The following is a 22,671-nucleotide window of genomic DNA, read 5'->3' on the forward strand; positions in this document are numbered from 1 at the left end:
CAGAACATTTACACCACACCCCTACCCCAATTTAATATTAACCAATTAACATTTGTAATAGCACATTTCCAGTAGAGCTATGTAATTAGCTCATAAATACTTAAGTATTATAGCTCTATTATTTAATGCTTTCTACAATATAATATTTAAATAAGATCTGTCAATAAAAAATATTTTAAAAATTGCAAAAAATTTCAAGGTTTCATTTTATAATAATTTTTTTCACTAGTAAATTCCTGATATATTTTTAAATTCTGGGTTCTTTTTTCCTTTTTTAGATGCAACAAAGTAAGTAAGTAATACTGATAAGAAAACCTGTATCTTCTTCATCTTCAAAAAATGCAGATGATCGAGCTCTGCCCTTCCTGTCGCAGGTCTTCTTTAACTTCAGACTACGCCGTTTGAAGCTTGAATTATGTCCCATTCCATGAGCTGTTCTTCTCAACAGATGCGGACGCCCTTGAGCTATTCTCCTTCCTATAAATCAATAGTTTAACCAAGTTATAATAAAATAAAATATTTAAAATATGAAATTTTCCTTCTGGATTTTTAGTTCATGAAATCATGAACTTAAAATCATGAACCTGCTTAAAAAAATGCTTATTTTACTGCTTATATATATATATATTCAGATATCAACTAGGCAATAAATTTGCACATGAGAGTTGCATCTGTGTTGTCCTTGAAACAGTGCAACCAACAAAATGAATAAAGAAAAAACTTGTTACCAAAACAAAATGTAATGATGCAAAATATGCATTAAATTAAATTCTGCTGCCATAAGAAATAAAATTTCTTGACAAAAGCAATGTGACATCTATGTGTTATTTCACAAAAATAAATATAAATCAATAAAAAAAATGCATGAGCAAGAAAGCAGATTCAGTATTCAGCATGGTATCTTGATGTCTATAATAAAATTAAAACTTTACAAGTATTGGCAAAATGAGCTCAGCATGAGAAAACTTCATATAATATCATTCCTTGCTATACGAGCTAAACAGAATAACAAAAAAATATATAAAATTAATTCTTTCCATATTGGTATTCATCATCATCAGCCATTTTCAATCCACTGCAGGATGAAGGCCTCTCCAGAAACTTTCCAGTTCCTTCTGTTTTCAGCACTGGCCATCCATTTACTACCCAAAAACTCATGAATTTCATCTATCCATCACCGCCTTTGTCTTCCAGGTTTTCTTCTAGCTCCTCTTGGGTACCATTCTGTTATTTTCTTAGTCCCTCTGTCATCATGTCTTTGAGCTATGTGTCCTGCCCAAGACCATTTTAGTTCTTTAGTTTTGATAAGAATGTCCTTTACTTGAGTTTGCTGCCTAATCCATGTGTTTCTCTTCTTATCTAACAGTCTGATTCCCAATATAATTCATTCCATTCTTCGCTGTGTAGTTCTCAGCTTCTCTTCCATTCTTTTGGTGAGCGTCCAAGTTTCACTTCCGTAAGTCATGGTGGTGAGTATACATTGGTTCATTATTTTACGTTTCAGACAAACTGGGATATTGCTCTTCAGTATGTGACTATATTTCCTGAATGATATCCATCAAAAATTTATTCTTCTCTTGACTTCCAGCCATTTATCATTATTACAGCTAATAACTTGTCCCAGATAAGTACAGGACTCCATCTTTTCAATTACTGCTCCTTCAATCATTATTTCCCTTTCTGTGGCATACTTTTGTTTTAGCCATATTCATCTTTAGTCCAAAATCCTTACTAATTGTGTATAACTGATTAAGATTTTCCTCTAATTCTTTGGGATCGTGGCTTATGACCACAATGTCATCTGCAAATCGTAAATGGTTTAGGTACTCTCCATTCACATTGACTCCTTTCTGCAACCAGTCTAATCTTCTGAAAGCTTTCTCAAGGGCAACAGTAAACAGCTTCGGAGATACTGTGTCTCCTTGTAAAACTCCTTTCTCGATTTTAAATTTCCTACTGTCTTTGTCTAGTAAAGGAGGTAGCACTCTCATATATTTTCTTCAAAATCATAATATAATATATTATATTATATATATATAATATAATATATCTATGCCTTGTCTTTCCAGTGCCCGAAACATTGCCTTATGCTGAATGGAGTCAAATGCCTTTTCATAATCCACAAACGCCAGGTATAATGGTGTTTTATATTCATTTGCTTTCTCCATTCGCTGTGATATTACGTGAAGGTGATCCATAGTTGAGAATCCTGTCGTAAAGCCAGCTTGCTCTTTCGGTTGATTCTCATCAAGTATTCTTTCTAATCTGTTAGTAATGACCCTTGTAAACAACTTGTAGATGTGGGATAACATGCAAATTGGTCTATAATTTCCAATTTCTGATTTATCTCCTTTCTTATGCAGCAAAACTATGATTGCATTATTCCACTGCTTAGGCATCACACCTTTTCTAATGCACTTTGTGAAGAGCCTTGCCAGTTTTTGTGTTATGTCTCTTCCTCCCAATTTTAACAACTCTACAGTAACTTCATCTTCCCCCAGGGCTTTCTGATTCTTCATTTTATTCAATGCATGTTCTACCTCATCAGGAAGAATATCGGGTACGTCGTATGTATAGCTACTTTGCAATCCATCTTCCCCACTGCTGGCATCATTCCCTCGCTCCTTGTATAATTCTCTATAGTAGTCTTCTGCTATTTGAATTATGCCTTCTCTGCTGTTTATAAGTACACCATCGCTATTCTTTCAGTTTCAGTATCATTTGTCTTTCTGTATTACTGCTCATGGCTGCTGATTTAAATCCTTTGTTTTCCCTTAATGCTTGTTCTACTTTTCTTGTGTTAAATCTTCTTATGTCCTCTCTGTGTCTCTTTCTAATGGCTTTGCATAACTCAGTATACTCAATTTTCTCCCTGTCAGTGTTTTTCTTGCTCCTCATTTGTCATCTTCGGTTCATCATGACAAGTGTTTCTTGACTAATTTTTTCTTCTTTGGATTTCTTTTCCCTATAGGTTTCTTGGGCTTTATCACTTTCAGAAAGTTGTAATATTCCTCGTCGATATCTTGGTCCTGAGCAGTCTGCAGAAGCTCAAACTTGTTCTTAAGTTCCAGTGCATACTGCTTTTTCTCCTCCTCTGTTATCTCAAAGACCTTTGTATTATTTACTCGAGTCAGTTTTTTCCTTTCCTTTCCTACATCTATATCAAGTGTACATCTTACCATTCTGTGATCACTTCCAACATTTACCTTATTCAGGACGGTAACATCATTCACAATATATCTTCTGTTAGTGAGGATGAAGTCGATTTCATTAGTAGTTAATCCATTTGGACTCTTCCATGTCCACTTTCTGTTCACCCTTTTCTTGAAAAAAGTGTTCATTACTGACAGTCCTTGAGATTCTGCAAATTCCGCAAGTCTTTCACCTCTTTTATTTCTTTCACCAATTCCAAAATTTCCTATAGTTCCTCTTTCTACAATGTTTTGCCCTTTTCCAACCTTAGCATTGAAGTTCCCCATAATAATAGTGTAGTGGGTTTTTTGTTCATTTAGAAGACTCTCAATTTCGGTGTACATTTCTTCAACCTCTTCATCATCATGGCTCGATGTTGGTGCATAAATCATTATAATCTTTAGCTTGCACCTGTTAGAAATCTTGGATTTTTAGTCTTGACACCCTTAATGATGTACTTTTGAATTCCAAAATGTTGTTTTTAAAATTTTTATGGACCAGAAACACAACTCCACCTTCACTCCTTTCACTGTTTCCATTGGTGTACAGCAGATTTCCACTTGATAAACTTATAAGTGATTAATTTCTTCTTCTTGTTTCAGCCAAACTGATGATATTGCAATTCACATTTTCTAATTCCTTTTCCAGCTCTAATATCCTGTCTTCACTGATGAGTGATCTTACGTTATAACAGGCCAAGTTCAGTGTCTGTGCATGGCAGCCTGGTCGGACGCAGAGATTCTTAGCACCCTCTGCTTCCACTCTTATCCTCTTGTTGCCGTAAGAGGGAGAGTGAAAGCTTCTGGGACTGAGGGCCATTTGTTTTGTTGTGCTGTCATATGCTGGAGGGTTTGGTCTTTTTCTCTTCACGCTCACCAGGTGTCTTGAAGTGAACCACTCTACACGTTCGTTGCCACCTAAGTGACGTAACAGGGCTTACCATCGAGAAGGTGCGCATGAGTGGATTTTAGGGAGGCAGGCCAACCGGACTTCTCCTAAATCTTCTGTAATAGAGAGATAATGGATCCATCAGTGTTTTAGGCTGAGTGTCTGATAACACACAGGATACCTGTTCCCCTCTAAGCCCCATTGGTATTAAAATGGCAATAATGATGATGGAATCAAAAGTATTCTGTCAGGGGGAAGGAAAAAGAAGCTTTTGTATTATTCCCATCATCAAAAAGTGCCTATTCTATTTCTTGAATTTTGCCAAACTCTGCCTTGGTTTCCCTTGCAGGCAATTAATTCCAATATTCCACAACATGTTACCCAATGGGAAAGCTCATAAGATCTAATCTACTGTTCTTCCCTTAGATTTTATAGTTTTCAGTTCTTGTCTCAGTCCCCAATGGGAATATTTCTCCTCAGACCCATATACACTTCATTTAATCCTCCCAGTCCCCAAGGTGTCTAGATGCTAAGCTACGCAGATCCTTCCCTGCACCTTTTCCAGAAGTTCCACATATTTCTTTAGTGAAGCCTCCAGCCTAGAAGAACATTTCAAAAGTGGTTGCACCATCAACTTATAGAGAGAGATAATTACCACCTTCTCTCTACCTGCAAAATTCTTCATATTATAGACATGTATGTAGAAGTGGATAGCAAGAAGGGTACGCTTACCTTTCTTCCCATCCATTTTCACTACAAATTGAACTTCACATATATTTCTATATCATAATATCCATGTCTTTTCTCATCCGGCATATCTTCAGTTTCTCTCTCTCCCTAATCAATAAACTACTCTTGGGTTTCTGTAAAGTATTACCCATGTGCAATACTTCGTATTTGGTAGCATTAAACTTTAGCTGCCATTTTTCAGAAAATACTTTCAGTTGGTCCAAAATCCTTTCAAAACATCATTGCCAACCACTCTCCCAGTCTTTCAGTCATCAACAAACTTTACTTTGACAGACCTTCAGAAAATACAGCTGCGAGTTACAGGCTCCGAAAAAAAATGATGTGTTTGTTTTTTATTTACATAATTGTTATTTTATATTGTACTTAATACGTAGTCTTATAGTTCTAATTACGCTGGTTATTTTTATTTTAATTTATATAAACAGTTTTTAGATAGTATGAATCAGAGCTGTAATACTCAATATGTTCTACGTTGATAATAATATTAGTAAATTAATAAGAGGAGTTTACCTCAATATAGTACGTGGAACACTTCCGTATGATACCCTCCAGAGATTAAAACAGAAAAAACGAAAAAATCGACAACTTACCGGTACATTAAAGTAAAATATAAATAATTAAATAATCAATTTAACACAATTCAAAATCAATTTAAAACAATAAAAATCAAATTAACGCAATTAAAAGAATCTAACGAAAATATTCAAAACGATTTTCCTTCCTGAAGCTGACAATGCTTTTCGACCGACTGTCGTGATCACAGGAATGAAAATTACCGAATCAGGCTAAACCTGCAACTTAAATAGAGATTATATGTCTTCGCGCATGCGCGTAAAGGTCCACGCATCGGAGATCAAATATGGCCGCCGAAAATTAACAGAATTCTCGTGTAATTTAATTTCAACGGTTTCTGCAATTAATAGTCGCGTATAATTACGTTGAACATTAAGTATTTTGGCCTCGTTAAATAAAAAAGTATGTTTTTCGTTAATGGCATGAAAGGCTAATTCTGACGCTGCTGAACGAGAAGCACGAACTGAGGCTTCGTGTTGATTTACACGAATATTAAGAGAAAACCGCGTCGAACCTTGGTAAGACGAGTCGCAATCACCGCAAGAAATGTTGTATACTAGATCATTAATTTGTGTTGCGAACGCGGAAAGAACCGAGCGATTGTTCAGTATAGTGTGTAACTTCCGTATAGGCCTAGCTATAATTTTAAATTCGGTATCTTTAAAGAATCTGTTAAGCTGTTTGTGCCACTGTTCAACATATGGGACAGAAATAAAGAAATACTTTATTTTGTAATGTGATACTTTGTCTCTACTAGCAAAATTCCTATATACCATCGACAAAACTCCAACCTGCTATGAGAGCCTGCCTGCACTGTTCAGAGAACTTCATATCTGACTGCACAATTACCCCCAGGTATTTTTCATTCTCCACCTCCCTGAGTGTAGTACCACACAGTTAGTGTTTCTTTTGGGATAATGCACCCATATGCAGTACCTTGCATTTGTCAATGTTAAACTTCAGTTGCCACTTCTCAGCCCATCTGCCTAACTTTTAAAGATCCTGTTGCAGTACATGCTGTCTTTATTGTCGTTACAGGCCAGGTACGGTTGATCTTCATGAAATTTGACATTATGAAAAGTCAACTGAGCTCTTGATAAGAAAACTTCTTTTCTAACACCTTGTTCGTGAGATTGCTCAAGATTTCAAGACCGATCTTTTTCAGAGAAAAGACCGATCTTTTCAGAGTTCCGCTGTAATGGTGCTACAGGAAGCAAGTGAAGCTTATTTGGTAGGTCTCTTTGAAGATACAAATTTGTGTGCTATCCACGAAAAGAGTATTTTTATGTGTTCCAATCATGTATTAAAATGTAATATGAGCTACACAGGACATTTAATAATTAAGTTATTGGCACATACAAAAGTGAATACCATTTAATTAACTGCCTTGTTTTGAAATCAAGGTAATAACTGCTGGCAAGACATTTATGAATGCCAGAACAGGACCAATTTACAGTTTTATGAACACTAGTCATCATTTCATGAAGGTTGCAGAACTCACAAAATACCACATCACCCACACAGAGTGAGACAAATGGCTTCAGGGGAGTAAGTCTGTATATTCTTATGAATAAATAAATTTACATGGGATCCATGTTAATTAATAACTATCATCAACTATATTTCTTATTTGTAAATAATGAGAAAAGCTGAAATAGTGGATATTAACAAAGACTGAGTATGTCCATACGTCAGACTTTAAATTTTAATTTTGAAAAAAAAAATGGGGGGGGACAAGAGGACAAACTGTTATTATTGTAAATGCACACTCAACATGGAGTCATTGAAAGCAATAAAAAGACATTTTTGAACAAATTTAAATTATATATATCTTTAGCTCTTATATTTGGCAGTATGATAAATTTGCTACTAACTTAAATATTAAATATGTAATTTTTGACTCATATTTATATTTAATTTTTGATTTTGATTTAATTTTTGGTCATAAGCACAAAATACTTGACCATCTCAATCAAAAATTATTACCCAAAAAAAAACTTACACTAAAAAATAATATAAAAATGTGTGAATACATTCACAAAATATTCTTATTCATTCTTATATACACCAATAAATAAAAACAATATATGAAATAGAAAAAAATTCAGAATGCACTGAATTTACCCCTTTTCTCATCATCATCCTGCATGGTAACTGTAGTATTACTGCTGTTTTCTGATTCTCCTTCCAAATCTGCTTCATGAAGCACAAAACTAATTCTTCTGTCTCCTGAGAATAAATAAAGAGCATTTTTGAACAACAATTTTAATTAAAGGGTAACTTAAATTAACTTTGTATTTTTGAGTTGAATATATTGGTAATGATTTTCACAGACAGGTAATATGTTCAGTATGCTGCAGTTGCAAGTTTTGACTGATTGCTGAGAATGATATTACCCACTTTGCCCAATGGCTAATGATCATAGTAGTAGTAGTAGATTCAGATCAAGTTGTATTATGCATCAAAATGACAGTAAAAGGAAATTTAAGAAATAAATCATGAAATCTGATTATATCCAGAGAAGAAATATCAAAATAACTGAAGAAATACCACAGCTTTGGTCCTTGAGGTTGTCACAGACATTCTCTCAGATATGACAGACAAGCTGTACTTGCTACCTGGAAGTCTAAAACGCTGATGGAGCTGATATTCGGGTGACACTCAAGTCAAGTGTACCCAATTTTGGCAAAGTCCGGACAGTCTGTGACAGCCAAATTCTCTGCTTGCACCTTCACGATGGTGGGACTGTTAGTAATCCTGGGTATAACCTCCATGCACAAGTACATGGTGGGTGACCACCCAGGTGTGAACCCACACCACATGGAGGAATGTCACCCCTCTGTGTTACCAGGCAGTACTAGGTGATAGATGACTCTTATCAACAGGTGCAATACCACCATTATGCGGAGGTTTGAAGTGGTGGAACCCATGTTTAGTCTCCAGAGATAAGTTCCAGTTAACCCTTCCCCCATCTCTTCTCTGAATCAACCAAACAGGTGGAATAGGATCAAACTAGTAGTAACAGAGGAGGATATCTGTAAAGCCTACCACAGAGTAATGGATAGCATGGGAAGATTAAATAGGACAGCTGCACAGTTAATGCACAAGTACAATGCCCATGGAGCAACTACAGTATGATTGATAACTTTTGAGGTTGTGATGGCGAGATCCAATATTCCTTACATTTTGAGGATACAGCTCTAAAATGGTGTTCACAGGCTGGCCACTAGTTAGTACAATGGACTGAACCTATTGGTAACCTTCTAGGAGGCTTCCGGATCAGCTAGTGTATAATCTTGCTACCTCTACTCTGCCAGATAGTGACTGGAGGGAGTCCAAGTGGTGTGTATGCGGGGGCATTGTCGAGGCCAAGTTATGTCAAGGATCTGGGTATATTCTTACCATGTGTATGCCATATCCAAAAATTTCATTACTTCATATGGCATGTCCCACCAACTTTTTCTTACTATTGAATACACCACAAATTGTCAACCTAATAAAGCAAGCTTATCTGCAAAAAGATCTAAACCTCCAAACACTTCCTAATTCATTTCACAAATATATGTAGTGTCAATTCTAATCTCTACGATGTCCATTTCCACTTCCAGTCTGTCAAACACCATGTACTTTTTCTGACAGAATCTCAGTTATTGGTTGATTCAACTACTGCTCATCTCAGTTGCCCAAATTATTCGCTGAATGATTCTTTTCGCCTCAAAGGTGGTACTTGTGCATAATTTCCATTCTGATATTCCCTGTCAAAGACTTGGTAATTTGGCATCTCCTCTTTTCGATCTTCTCTGGCTTAAAATCTCTCTCTACCTCATTGTGTCAAATTCATCTGTTGTCTCTACAGTTCTCCCAACTCCATTAATCATTTGGAGCTCTTTGACTTTCTCCAGTCCAACTTTCTTAACAGTGAGGCAATTTTCCTTGGTGATTTTAATGTTCACAACACCAGCTGGCTTCCGTTTTCTAGTCACACCGACCCAGCCTGTCGAGATGCCGAGGCAATTACTTTTCCAATTACTAATGACCTTGCACAGATTGTTCATTTACCTACAAGAATACCGGACAATCCTAACCATACAGCCAACACGCTTTATCTTTTTCTCACAAACAACCCTTCTAAGTACATGGTCGAAGTGAGGGGTCCTTTAGGCATCTCAGATCACACCTTGGTGATTGTCTCTTCTCCAATGGAGCCTTTGTCTCATGGCTATTCCCAACCTCGTATTGTTTGGCATTACAAGAATGCAAAATTGGATGACCTGCGAGATTTCTTTTCTTCTTTTCCTTGGTCGGATTACTGTTTCAAAACTTCTGATGTCAACATTTGCTCAGATTGTGTCAGTGAAATTATTCTTGTAGGAATGGAATCCTTTATTTCACACTCCACTTTAAAATCTTGTCCTTTATCTAAACCATGGTTTTCCAATAAATGTGCTAAGGCTGTTCAAGAGAAGAACATTGCATATCGTAATTGGCTAGTTTCTAATTCTTCAGTTTCATTTTCTGCCTACACTAAAGCTCGCAACAATTGTAAAGCAGTTATTAATCAGTCTAAACTAGAGTTTGAACAGGCTAAGAGTATAAAACTTGCTTCTTGCCCTAATGGTAGCCGAGTATTCTGGTCCCTTGCCAAAGCTATTGGCCACAACTTTTTCCCATCTCTGCTCCCACCTCTGTCCAAACCAGATGGTTCTGTTGTCATTTCAATCAAGGATAAAGCTGACCGGCTAGCATCCCATTTTTCTTCCAACTCATGTATTAATGATCATGGTAAAACACCTCCCACCATTCCCAACACACTCCATTCAATGCCTCCTGTGGTCTTCCTCAAAAGGATGTCAGAAGGATTTTGATGAATCTTGATGCTAAGAAACCTCCAGGTCCTAATGGTATTTCTTCCAAAAGCCAAACTGATTATTACTGATTATGTTTTGTGATTCAAGGTGCCAGGTTGGTCGGTGGTGTACCATTTTTTCCAAAGTCTTACTCAGGCAGCTCGTTAGAGAAATTGGTCTAGAGTTGTTAGGAATCGAATAATCTTTTCCAGGTTTAGGTATGGTTATTACATAAGAATGTGGCCAGAAAGTGGGGAATATATGTTCTGAGAATATCCTATTGTAAAAGTTTGGCAATGACAATAGTGATTTCTGATTGAGGTGTTGAAGCATTATATTGTAGATTCCATCAGGGCCAGGAGAGCTATTTCTTGCGGTATATATAGATTCTTCCAGTTCAGATATTATGAGTGATTGGTTAAAGGGTAAAGGACATGTAGCTTTGAAGTTCAGCTTCCTCTTCTCAACTTTAGCTTTAATTTTTTGAAAAGACAGTTGAAATACAGTTGAAGAGGACAATTCACAGAAACCGTTCCTAAGGCATTGGAAATTTCCTCAGCAGATGATATCTCCTACCCATTCCAATTAATAATAGGAGAAGATAACATATGATATTTACTGTTTAGCTACTTTATTTTTTCCCAGATTATTCGGGTATCAGTATCTTTGTTGATTGAGAAGGCAAATTTTATCCATGAGTCTTTTTTCAGCTTCTGCCAGATATATCAAACTTTGGCTCTCAGTTTCTTGAAGTTAATAAAGTTGGCAGTGGTGGGATATTTGTGGAAGCTGTTCCATGCTGTGTTTTTTTCTCGTTTCACTTTGTTACAATCACCATTCCACCAGTGATTGGTATGTCAATGGTTTCTTATTTGAGACTGTGGGATGGTGACTGTTGTAGCTGTTAGCATCTGCATTGCGATATGATATGATCGGTGACAGTGTCAATAGCAGAAGACTACGATGTCATCATCAAAAGATACACGACTGGTAAATTTTGTCCAGTTTGCTTTGGAAAATTTCCATTTTGTTTGGGATGGGTGGTTTGAATACTACAGATCAGCTGATAGTGGTCACTGTTTAGAGGATTGTCATGTACTGCCCATTCTATAGTTGGGAAGTGGATCGGAGAGTAAATTGAGAGATCTATTGCATTGGTTGACCCTGAAGGAAAATGGATGTAAGCCAGTATTCAATAGTGTCAAATTACCTCTGTCAAGTAACATTTCAATAAGCTCACCATGACTGTCTGAGACCAGAGAACCCCATAATGGATGATGTCCATTAAAATCTCCTAATAAACAAATATTTGTTTATTAGGAGTTGTTGAATTAGGTTGTTGAATTGTACATGATTGGTTCAGCAGAAGATAAATTGAGACCAATGTCAGAGTGATACCAATTACTACATGTGTGACAACTGCTTCCAACTGTGTTTGCAAATGGAATGCGTCTGGAGGGGACTCGTGAGTCCACGAGTACAGCTACTCCTCCACGAGGGCTGTTAGTATCAGATCTATCTTGTCTGAAGATAGTACAATTTTTGACAGAAATGGATATTTTTGTTGTTAAATTTCTTTCTTGTAAGCATATGGCTGCAGGATTGTAATTAGTTCATAGATATCATCAATATTTCTGCGAAAACCTCTGCAATTCCATTGTATGATTTGTTCCATTATTTGGTTTTGTGAGCGGAAGATGAGTCTGTCTGCTTTTTGTGAGTGGCTTGTTTATATCTGTCGAGTTTTTATTTTTCTTTTCTTGAAAAATTAGGGCATCTTCAGGCATTGCCTTCTTCCATATCATCTGCATGTGTTTCAAGCAGATCTTCTGAGTTGGTGGTATCATCTGTGTCCATGCTTGATAGGTGAGGTTACATCACCTCAGTTGGATCTGATTTTTTCAAATTCTCCACTGTTTGACAGTGAGGAACTCTGGGATGGAACTAGCAGTGGTGTATTACTGCATTGGTCTACTATCTTTGGTGAGGATGGATGCTGGATTGAGAGGACTGATCGAGCCCAGTCTGAGATCGATATGTCTGGATGAATAGATACTTCTGTCTGACATGCTACTGATTGGTGACTGTAAGTAGCAGAAGCATAAGTGTATTTTGGTATACTTAATTTTACTTGTTTTCTTGCCTCTTGGTAGGAAACTTTATTTTCAAATTAATATTTTTATATTTTTTTCCCCAACTTCCAGAGGTCACAGCCTTTAGAGTATGCCAGATGGTTGCCCTTGCAATTAGGACATTGTGGAGTTGATGCCTTACGTTCTGTCTTGTTGTTAGTTATTGGCACATCAGCTTCTATGGCCATAATGCACCTCCCAAAGTTTTTGAATTTTACTGTGATCCAAGCCCGAGGCGGGAATCGAACCCGCGACCTTTGGGTTGCCAGGCATGCACTTGACCTACCTGGCTAGCCCAGTCGGCCACATGTTCTGTCTTCATGGCATGCTGTCTGGGAATGGCCAAATTTCTGGCATTTAAAACATCTTAGGGGGTTCGGGATATATAGCCGAACGTGACAGTTTATATATCCTGCCTTGATTGAAGCTAGTAGGATTGGAGAACTGAAATTTCAAATTATACTCTGGGTAGGGACTAAACTGCCATCTTTTCGGATCATGATCTGTTTTACTTGAGTGACTTTTTGATCTTTAAGTTCCTGGACTATTTCATCTTCAGGAACGTTCAATAAATCCCATTCAGTGATCGCTCCCTTTGGAGAATTGAGGGTGGTATGTGGTGTGATTTGAACTGGGATTCCACTCAAGGATGTCAGACATAATAATGGTTCAGAGCATCGAGGATTAGTGGTCTCTATTAGCAAATCTCCAGATTGGAGGCATTTCACAATTTTTGGTGAACCTGCAGCATGTCTGAATGATGAAAATGGAGAGCTTTCCCACAGGTTGTGTTGGCAGAGAATGTATTATCAGGAATGCTGGTAATTCCTGTCTGCCAGTGTTTTTTTTCATTCTCTTCGAGAGAGAGAGAAAGAAGTCATGGTCAGTGTCATGGTTGTCATTTGGTTGAGAGCTCTTTGGCTCTAAACGCGGAAATTCATTTGTTTCCATCTCTGCTCCTTTTAGCCCCCAGGTTACTGGCCCCAGCACACGGAGGCAGGAGCAGTGCCACCAGTGACCAAGCGATTGTTTAAATTAGTAGAGTTGGTGTCAGACATAATAATGGTTCAGAGCATCGAGGATTGGTGGTCTCTATTAGCAAATCTCCAGATTGGAGGCATTTCACAATTTTTGGTGAACCTGCAGCATATCTGAATGATGAAAGGGTAGAGCTTGTCCACAGGCTGTGTTGGCAGAGAATGTATTATCAGGAATGCTGGTGATTCCTGTCTGCTGTGTCTTTTTTCATTCTCTTCGAGAGAGAGAGAGAGAAGTCATCATTGTCATTTGGTTGAGAGCTCTTTGGCTCTAAACGTGGAAATTCATTTGTTTCCATCTCTGCTCCTTTTAGCCCTGAGGGTTAGTTTATCCCCCAGGTTACCAGCCCATACACATGGAGGCAGGAGCAGTGCCACTAATGACCAAGCGGATGTTTAAATTAGTAGATAATTAGTTGGTTAATAATAAATATAAAGACTAAGAAAAGAAACGTGGATTTCCTTTTTTGGTTCTTGCTTTTGACCTCTAAAGTGCAGAACTACTTCAAGTAAACAAAAGAATAAGCACACCAGAAAAGAATCAAAACTATCACTTTAGAGAGAACTCTATAATCACAGTAAGAAAATCGCTTGGCACTCAGGGCCGAAGTTAGGTGAATAAAGTTAATAAATATAGTAAGAAAAGGAAGATGGATTTACTTTCTGGATTCTTACTTGAAAACCATTTGAAATAAACGAGCAGCCAAAATGGAAAATTTTACAAAATGTAATGCTAGTTAAGAAACATCTTATTTTTAATAATCAAGTATGTAAATGACATTACCAATACTATGTCCCAGTCCATACCAAATTCTAAAATAAAATAAACAATTTGAAATCGAACTTAGTCACTTAAAAAGACCTATATGTAAATTGCAGAGGAAAATTGCTTAGACATTACTGCACCAGGGCTCAACCTATTTTGTTCTGAAATTAAACTGGAGAGCTTGTACCGCGTTGGTTGTTAATGAACTTAATTTTTATCCAAGCACTAGATTCTGGAAAATAAGTTCATTAATGAAACCCAGTACCAGCTCTCTGGTAACTGAAACTGAGATAACCTCAACGAGATCAGTCATCTTCTTACTGTTTTACTTTTGAAGTTATCCCCCCCCCCCCAATAAAATTAACTATCCTACTGGATGAACATGTAAAATAAAAAAAAATAATAAAAAAAAAACACTGAAGAACATCTGGAGAAATACCTTCAGATTTCTACAAGCTATGTAAGGTTTAATGTTGCAGTTCATTACTGGAACTTCAAAAAGAATATTACTGAAATTCCCAGCATAACTAGGGCCAAATTTTACATTAATATTCATATGGATCATGTCTAGAACTTCTCATCTTATTTATAAAACTAAAATAACTTAAACACTGAAACCTATGTTGACATAATTATGTTTATTTCTGAATTAGAAGTATGTACATAATGGGCAAAAAGTTATTGTGGCCAAAGTGACCTTTTCTGAAGGTGATACTGCAAAGACAGCTATTACTGAAGAAATGGTAACATTTGACTCCATTATGTACATACAGTCAGACCTCTCCTTAATGAACTTTCATACAGCAAATTATTCTATTTAGCAAATTTTTTTGATTTCCCTTTAGTCTTTACAATGAAAATAGTTTCCATATAACAAACTGATTTTGAGAGACCTGGGTACATTGTTCACATCTCTGGCTTTTAGGCAATAGAGATGATGCTGTAGAAACCACGAATTAAGGGCTAAATGGATTAAGAAATAATGCCTTTAGCTTTTAAGGGCTAAAGGGATCAATTCTTAAGAGCTAATCCAATACAAAATTTAGTGGTGCCCATAAAACTTATACAACCACCTCTACTGTACAGAGAACTCATGCTGGTTAACTACTATGACGGAACCCAAACCCTGTGTTGGGCAGAGTCTGTGAACAACATCTTAGACACTATTATTTATAACGAGGCTGGAGATTATTTCCCTATTCAGATTAATATTATAAAATAAAATACTGAATATGAAAATGCGAACATATACCTTCCTTTTACAACACAAGAATTAGAAACAGCTCTAACCGAAACCAAAAACAACAAAAGCACTTGTTTTGACTTCTCAAGATTTTTGCAGCTCTGGCGAACACTAAGTTTTCATTTATATTTAGTCATTTTATTGACTTAATTGTTATACTAAATTATTATCTATAAGAAGCTTTATAGTTCTACAAAGCTCCGTGGTTTATTTTAAATTTAGATACTGATTTTGAAAGTTAATACTTAGTGTCCGTAGATTTTATGTTCGTAACTTGCTGCCATTGTTATACGATATATGGAATACCATAAGGTTGAATGTAAACCTAGTTAGCGAAATACGTAGCACTGTATTAGAAATTTGATAGATTAGAATAGTATTATCAATAAAATTTATTAATCTTATTAAATTTCATTGTTATTTGAATTATATTTAAACGAAATCATGACCCAGACTAAAGCAGCAAAGCAGAGTTCACAGAATACCCAGAGTGCTGTGGCTCACAGGAGAACAGAAGGTGGCGATTCTCCCACGCATCACAATATAAAACAATGCACAAAATGTGAAATGTTTCCAGACCTGCATAGAACAGGACATGATCTAGTCAAGGAGGATGTCTTTGTGTGTGCTAGGTGTGAAGAAATGTGAAGAAATTAGGTGCCAACTCACCGTTCCAATGGGCATTTATGAGAGTTTGAGGTGTAGGGAAAATTCCCTCAAAGAAATTAATATGAGGGGCCCATCAAACTTTCAGCTGCCTAACTCAAAGCCAGAGCTAAATTCCTGTACATCAGGCTGTTGTTGTTGTTGTTGTTATTTGGATTTTAGGAGCATTAGCAACTAAGGCCATATTGCTCTGGGGGTATGCGGTGGTCATTCCCTGACCTTTCCACATTCTCCATATTTGGTGGTCACAGGCTCGAACCCTGGTCTAATCAAGAAGCATGTGCTACGCACTGCCGCTCCTGCCCACCTGTCTATGGAGGTGCACAAGTACATCACGCAACACACGAGCAATCTCCAAGGCAGAAAGTGCTGGTCCCACAGGAACTAGTCATTGTCGGTGACTCTATTGTCAGGGAGACAGGCAATACATTATGCAAAAAGGATAGATGGAACAAGACCGAGGTATGTCTGCCAGGGGAAAAATTTGATGACGTAGGAGTAATAGAGCAGATATCAACTTTTAAGGGTACAAAAGGTGATATTGTTGTACACGTTGGCACTAATGACCTTAAGAGTAAGAGATCTGCAGATTTACTTACCAAGTACACATCAAACTTGAGTTAGGGTTAAATTTGAAAGAGTCTGCAATTCTACCCAGACACGATAGGAGGGAGTATATGATGAAAGCCTTGTCAATCAATTCGGCCCTGGATACAATGTGCAAGGCTCACAGGGTAGAATTTTGTCAGTATGGTCTGTGCTTGCTAACAGGGAAGACTGCTTCTACAGGGATGGGACACACTTAAATAGAAAGGGTGCAAGAATATTTGCTGATGCTATCGAGACATTCAGAGTCTAAAAGATTAATGGTAGCAGCAGGCAGAAGCGAAAGTGATTCTTGAACTCCTATTGTAATGAGCAGCCGCTTAGAGAGCAAGTTCTGGTGATTTCAAGAGCTGTTGGAAGTCATCACAGAACAGGTAAATCCATAGGCTGTGTTAGGGTAACTAAGAGTAAGAACAGGTGCATGTATAATTGCATGTAAACTAATACTAGAAGTATAGTATATAAAATTGATTAATTTGAAGTGCTGATCAAGACATCAAAGGCAGATATTGTTGGGATATCAGAGACATGGTGTCACACAGATATAAACAGTGCAGAATTTATATTTGAGGAGTACAATGTGTACAGAAAGGACAGACAGGATAGGAAGAGAGTAGGGATTATGATGTTAGTTAAGAAACACATAAAATCTAAGGAAGTGCATCCAATTGATATGGGTAGACAGTGCAATGTTGAGTCCGTTTGGTGAAACATAAACACTGGAAAAGGGAAAATGAGAGTAGGAGTATGTTATAGGTCTAATTCTATTTCTCTACACAGTTGTGCAGAGAAATAGAATGGGCCAGTAAATCAAAATGTCTTGTAATGGGGAATTTTAACTTTCCAGATATTGAATGGAACTTGTGGGTTGGTCACTCGCATGCTAGCAAGACTTTTGTGGACTTAATGGAGGATTGTTTTCTACAGCAATATGTTCGAGGGGCAACCAGAGGGAGTAATAGCCTTGATCTGCTTATATCACTGATGATGCATGCATTAGGAATTTGCTGATAAAGGAACCACTAGGTGAGAGTGATCACAGTGCCCTGATGTGGGATTTACTTAAAGATGTAACTACCATCAAGGGTAAAGGGAAGTATTTTTGTTTTCGTAAAGGTGACTACAGAGGTCTCAGACAGTTTTTAAATTCTATAGAGTGGGATCAACTGATGATGTTACCAATGGTGAATTCTAAATGGGAAGCCTTCAGGGACTGAATCTTGGAGGCTACTAGGCTTTTCATACCAACTAAGAAATACTGTTCAAGGTTCAGGCCTACATCCCCAGGGGCTCACTTCTGGTGAGTATGGGCTTGGCACACCAAGGGTCCTGAGCTGGATATCATCATTCTTCTCTTTCTTGGTGATTTCCTTCTACTTTTCTCTTTCTCTCGGGGTAACTCGGGAATTTTTTTTTTTGGCTGGTGCAGCATAAGCCTCAGGCTTCCTTGCACCATATAGCTAATAATAATAATAATAATAATAAATGGATGTCGGGTGAATTAATGAGGCTCGAGGCAGAGAAGAAAAATACATGGGATGCATATAAATTATCAAACAATACAGAAGCTTACGATGGATATAAGCCAATCTGTAATCAAGTGACAAAGGAGGTTAGGCAGGTGAAGGCAGATTACGAGAAATCTTTGGCAAAAGATGCAAAGAAAAATAACAAAGAGTTCTTTGCTGATGTAAACTCTAGAAGGAAGGGGATAAATCAGATTGGTCACTTAATGTAGATGGTTCAACCATTGATGATCCTGCTCAAGTAGCTGATATTCGGAATGAGCATTTGCATCTACATTCACACATTAGGAATTATTCAAGGAGGGGAATGCCAGAAGTTTATCAAACTCCAACAAGGAGCTAAGTGATTTTGTGATAACTGAGGCTAAGCGGAGGACAAATTGTTGAAGTTAAACATAAAAAAAGGCACCTGGGGCAGATGCAATCTATCCAGTTATAATGAAGAAGGCAGCAAGTGAAGTAAGCAAACCCTTAACCATAATTATTAGTATTAATATTAGTAATGGCCGCATGGTGCAAGAAAGCCTATGTTTTGTGCTGCACCGGCCAAAAACTTGCCACCTCCCTTAAGATTATAGGGTATATTCCATCAACTCCAGGAGCCTTACTGGCCTGTAGGCTCGAAAGTTTTTTCATTAAATAATCTTGTGAAATTTCAATATCATTAATTACATATTTTTCAACTTCGCTCCAACAATTTCCCATTGCCACAAAAGGTTTTTCATTTGTAAATATTGCAAAATAACTGTTAAAAATGTAAAAGTTCGATCTGGTTTGTCCTGCTCTTCTTGGCATTTATATATGTGAAGAATTCCTTATACCCCCTCTTTGCTCTGTTTGCTAGTGATTTCTCATAAACTACCTTTGGCTGTCGAACCTTTTCTGTGGCTCTATTACACATCACCTTGTAGCTGTTATAGGCTTCAGTACTTTTTATTGCTCTGTAACCTTTCCATGCCACCTTTTTCTGCTCAAGTAATGTGGCAACTTCACTATTCATCCAACTTGGAACCCTCCTCGTGGAGTATTTTTTAATGGTATATACGAATTCAAGGCACCTGTGATTAATGTTTTAAAAGCGTATCACAGTTCAAATGTATTCATTTTCTGCACGATATCTACCTATTCCTTTGCCTTTTACTGCTGCTACCTCTCTCATCATCATCCACCGTAGAACTTTGTGATCACTTCCTGCTACTGGTTACTCTACTGTCAGCCCTGTTATGTCATCTGATTCATGGGTGATGATGAGGTCTAGGATATTCTTTTCTCTGGTACTTTCCCTGACATGTTGATACAAATAACAGTCATCTAGTTGATTTAAAAATTTTGTTCCCCATGTCGAGTTTCCTTCCCATTTACTCCAATCAATTAGAGGTAAATTGAAATCACCCATAATAAGGCATTGACGCTTACTTGCCCATTCCATTTGCATGTAGAGGCTTTTTGTCATAATCTTCACAATCACCTGGTCTGTAGATTACTCCTACTCGCATTATACCTTTGTTTCCAACTATCTCACACCATACAGACTCTATACTAGCATGCGAAAAGGCTGAATCCAGGAAAGCTATCATCGCACTCAGGCTGCTTCTGATAAGAAGCATTATCCCCCCCCACCACCACCCCTTCTATCTACCCTATCTTTTCTAAATACATTATACAAGCCGTACTTAAACTCATCATCCCCAATTTCCGGGTGGCACCACGTCTCTGTAAGCCCTATTATGTCCGCATTACTTGTTTTAACCAGCAGTTCGAATTCGCTCATTTTATTGACGACACTTCTAACATTACTGTATAAACAATTAGGAATTTTTGTTCTTGTATATTTAACAACCCTAACACAACCCTTGAAGTTTTTTAGGCTCTCTTCCCTGATATTAGCTACCCGCTCACATGAAACGTTTCTGCCCCCAGAACATCTAGATAATACGTCCAGTTGGGGTAACAGATAAGAACTCTTAAGGTATATTAGCTACTCGATCATGTGAAACGTTTCTGCCCCCAGAACATCTAGATAATACGTCCAATTGGGGTAACAGATAAGAACTCTTAAGGTATGTGCAATACTTACGTTGACCAATGTTATCAGATAAACGCGTGTCAGTATTACCCACATCTCGCCCCCTAACTAGCAGTTTCCCTGAACCTTTAAGGTATTCTCAATAATACTGGCAAAAACTTTTGCACCACTTTTGGTGCAAAAAACATCTCTACAAAAGTGGTGCAAACTTTTGCACCACTTTTGTAGAGATGTATCCCATCTCTACAAAAGAAATTCCTTCTACCTACAAGTGTGGGCCAAGCTGATAGAAATTTCCCCCCTAAAGCCTTGCAGAGTCCTTCAAGTCTTGAGTTAATCCACAAGGCTTTTAACATATAATCCTTCCTATCGTGTCTGGGCAGAATTGCAGACACATAGACATTGTGGCCTAGCTCGCGGCATTTCCTCAGCACGGTCCTGTATTTTTCCAACAAATCGTCAGATCGTGTACGTTTAATATCATTAGTCCCCACATGAATAATAATATTCTCTTTACCCCCCCCCCTTAAAATCTGACAATCTGTTGGTGACATCATTAATAGTTGCTCCCGGCAGACATACCCTGGTTCTACTCCACCTATCCTTATTACAAAAAATATTCCCCGTTTCTCTGACAATGGAGTCTCCTAATAAAACAATGTCCTTTTTAACCAGAGTAGTTTGCACTTAGTTTTTCTGTTTTGAGGCCCGAATCAGGTGTGCATCACTTGGTAGATTGCTGGAGTCTTGAGTCCCTGATGAGCTCCCAGATGCATTATTCTCGAGGGCAAGCACCCATTTTTTCAGGGACTCAAATTGTTCCATCAGTGCACCAAATTGTGATTTGAGATCGGTGCACTCCTTACATCGATCACAAAGAAAAGAATCCCCAGGTGAGCTATGATTAGTCACCAGGTCAACCTTGGAAAACATTCCACAGGTTTCACAATGGATTAAATCATGACTCACCCATAAATCGCCACGGCTATTTCCGTGTGAGTCATGATACCCTAATACCTATTATGTGAGCATCCTTAGAGACAATGGAGGTCCCCATGGACTGGAGATGTGGAAATGTATCCCAATTCACAAAGGAGGTTCAAAGGGTGACACAAATAATTATAGACCTGTTAGTTTAACTTTTGTTCCAGGGAAAATAATGGAGTCACTGGTTAAAGAGGTGATACAGGATCACCTAGACAAGACAGCAGCAATAGTTCAGACATAGCATGGGTTTGTTAAGGGGAAGTCTCGTCTGACCAATTTGATTGGATACTATGATGTGGTCACAACAGAACTGGAGGCAAAAAATAATTTTGATATCATATAATTGGATTTCAGGAAAGCTGTTGATACTGTTGCACATGGAAGACTGCTGTATAAATTTTAGCAGTATGGCATTAAGGGCATGTTACTGCAATGGATGTGGACTAATGTTATTACTGGAGTCTACCAGGTGCTGGTAGACTCCAGTACACTTTGAGTACGCTTTGTACACTTTTGTACACTGCTGGTACACTTTGAGTGCTGGGTCCATTGTTGTTTTGTGTATCTATCAATGATATCGATAAAGATATCTCAGGCTTAATGTCCAAGTTTGCGGATGATATAAAGGTTGACAGGGTTGTTAATGACACTAAAGACAGTATGCTACTGCAACTGGATCTAGAAAAGTTAGGCAGATGGGCTGAGAAGTGGCAACTGAAGTTTAACATTGACAAATGCAAAGTACTGCAAATGGGTGGCAGTAACCCAGGTGAAATATACCAACTCTGTGGTACTACACTCAGCAAGGTGAAGAATGAAAAGCAACTGGGAGTAGTTGTGCAGACAGATATGAAGTTCTCTGAGCAGTGCAGACAGGCTGCCAGAGCAGGTCATGTAGTATTGTCAATGATATATATATAGGAATTTCACTAGCAGAGACAAGGAAGTGATTATCCCTTTGTATAAGACAATGGTCAGGCCACAATTTGAGTAATGTAAATTATTCTGACGCCTCATTTTGGAAGGATGTAGAGTTGCTATAAAGAGTACAGAGAAGGGCAACAGGATTGGTGAGAGGAACAAAGGGGTGAGCTTATGAAGAAAGGCTGAAGTTCTGCAAGTTGCAGCATCTGGAGACTAAGTGATCTGATTGAAGTGAATAATGGCTTGAATGGTTTGAGCAAGCTCAATGCTGATGGGATTCTTCCACTTGCTCAGACTAAGAATCTGAGGGGGCAGAGATTCAAATTGAGCATAAATTGTAGATCAGTTAGAGCATCAATTGTAGAAAACTCGGCCTGAACCCGAAGTGGAGGGGAGCTGCAAGACCTTTAGCTTCATATACAGGCTGGAGGCGAAATAGCAGGAATCTCTCAAACACTTTACCCAGTATTGGCAAAAGTGCTATAGGACGATAAGCTGATGTCCTGCC

At 37.7% G+C, this 22,671-nt stretch overlaps 1 protein-coding gene across 1 annotated transcript in view; it reads right to left on the reverse strand.

The window, feature by feature from the left end:
* Positions 1-22,671, reverse strand: part of unc80 (unc80, NALCN channel complex subunit) — a 1,843,891-nt gene that overhangs the window by 1,168,667 nt on the left and 652,553 nt on the right. Inside the window, exons 25-26 of the mRNA XM_090378420.1 lie at positions 7,528-7,632; positions 316-477 (exon numbers count right to left, since the gene is read on the reverse strand). Of these exons, the coding sequence (XP_090234546.1) occupies positions 316-477; positions 7,528-7,632 (267 nt within the window). The remainder of the gene's footprint in view (positions 1-315; positions 478-7,527; positions 7,633-22,671) is intronic.

The sequence above is a fragment of the Mastigoproctus giganteus genome, chromosome 7, assembly GCF_048544385.1.
Source record: "Mastigoproctus giganteus isolate SK-2022 chromosome 7, ASM4854438v1, whole genome shotgun sequence".
Taxonomy (NCBI): Eukaryota; Metazoa; Arthropoda; class Arachnida; order Uropygi; family Thelyphonidae; genus Mastigoproctus; species Mastigoproctus giganteus.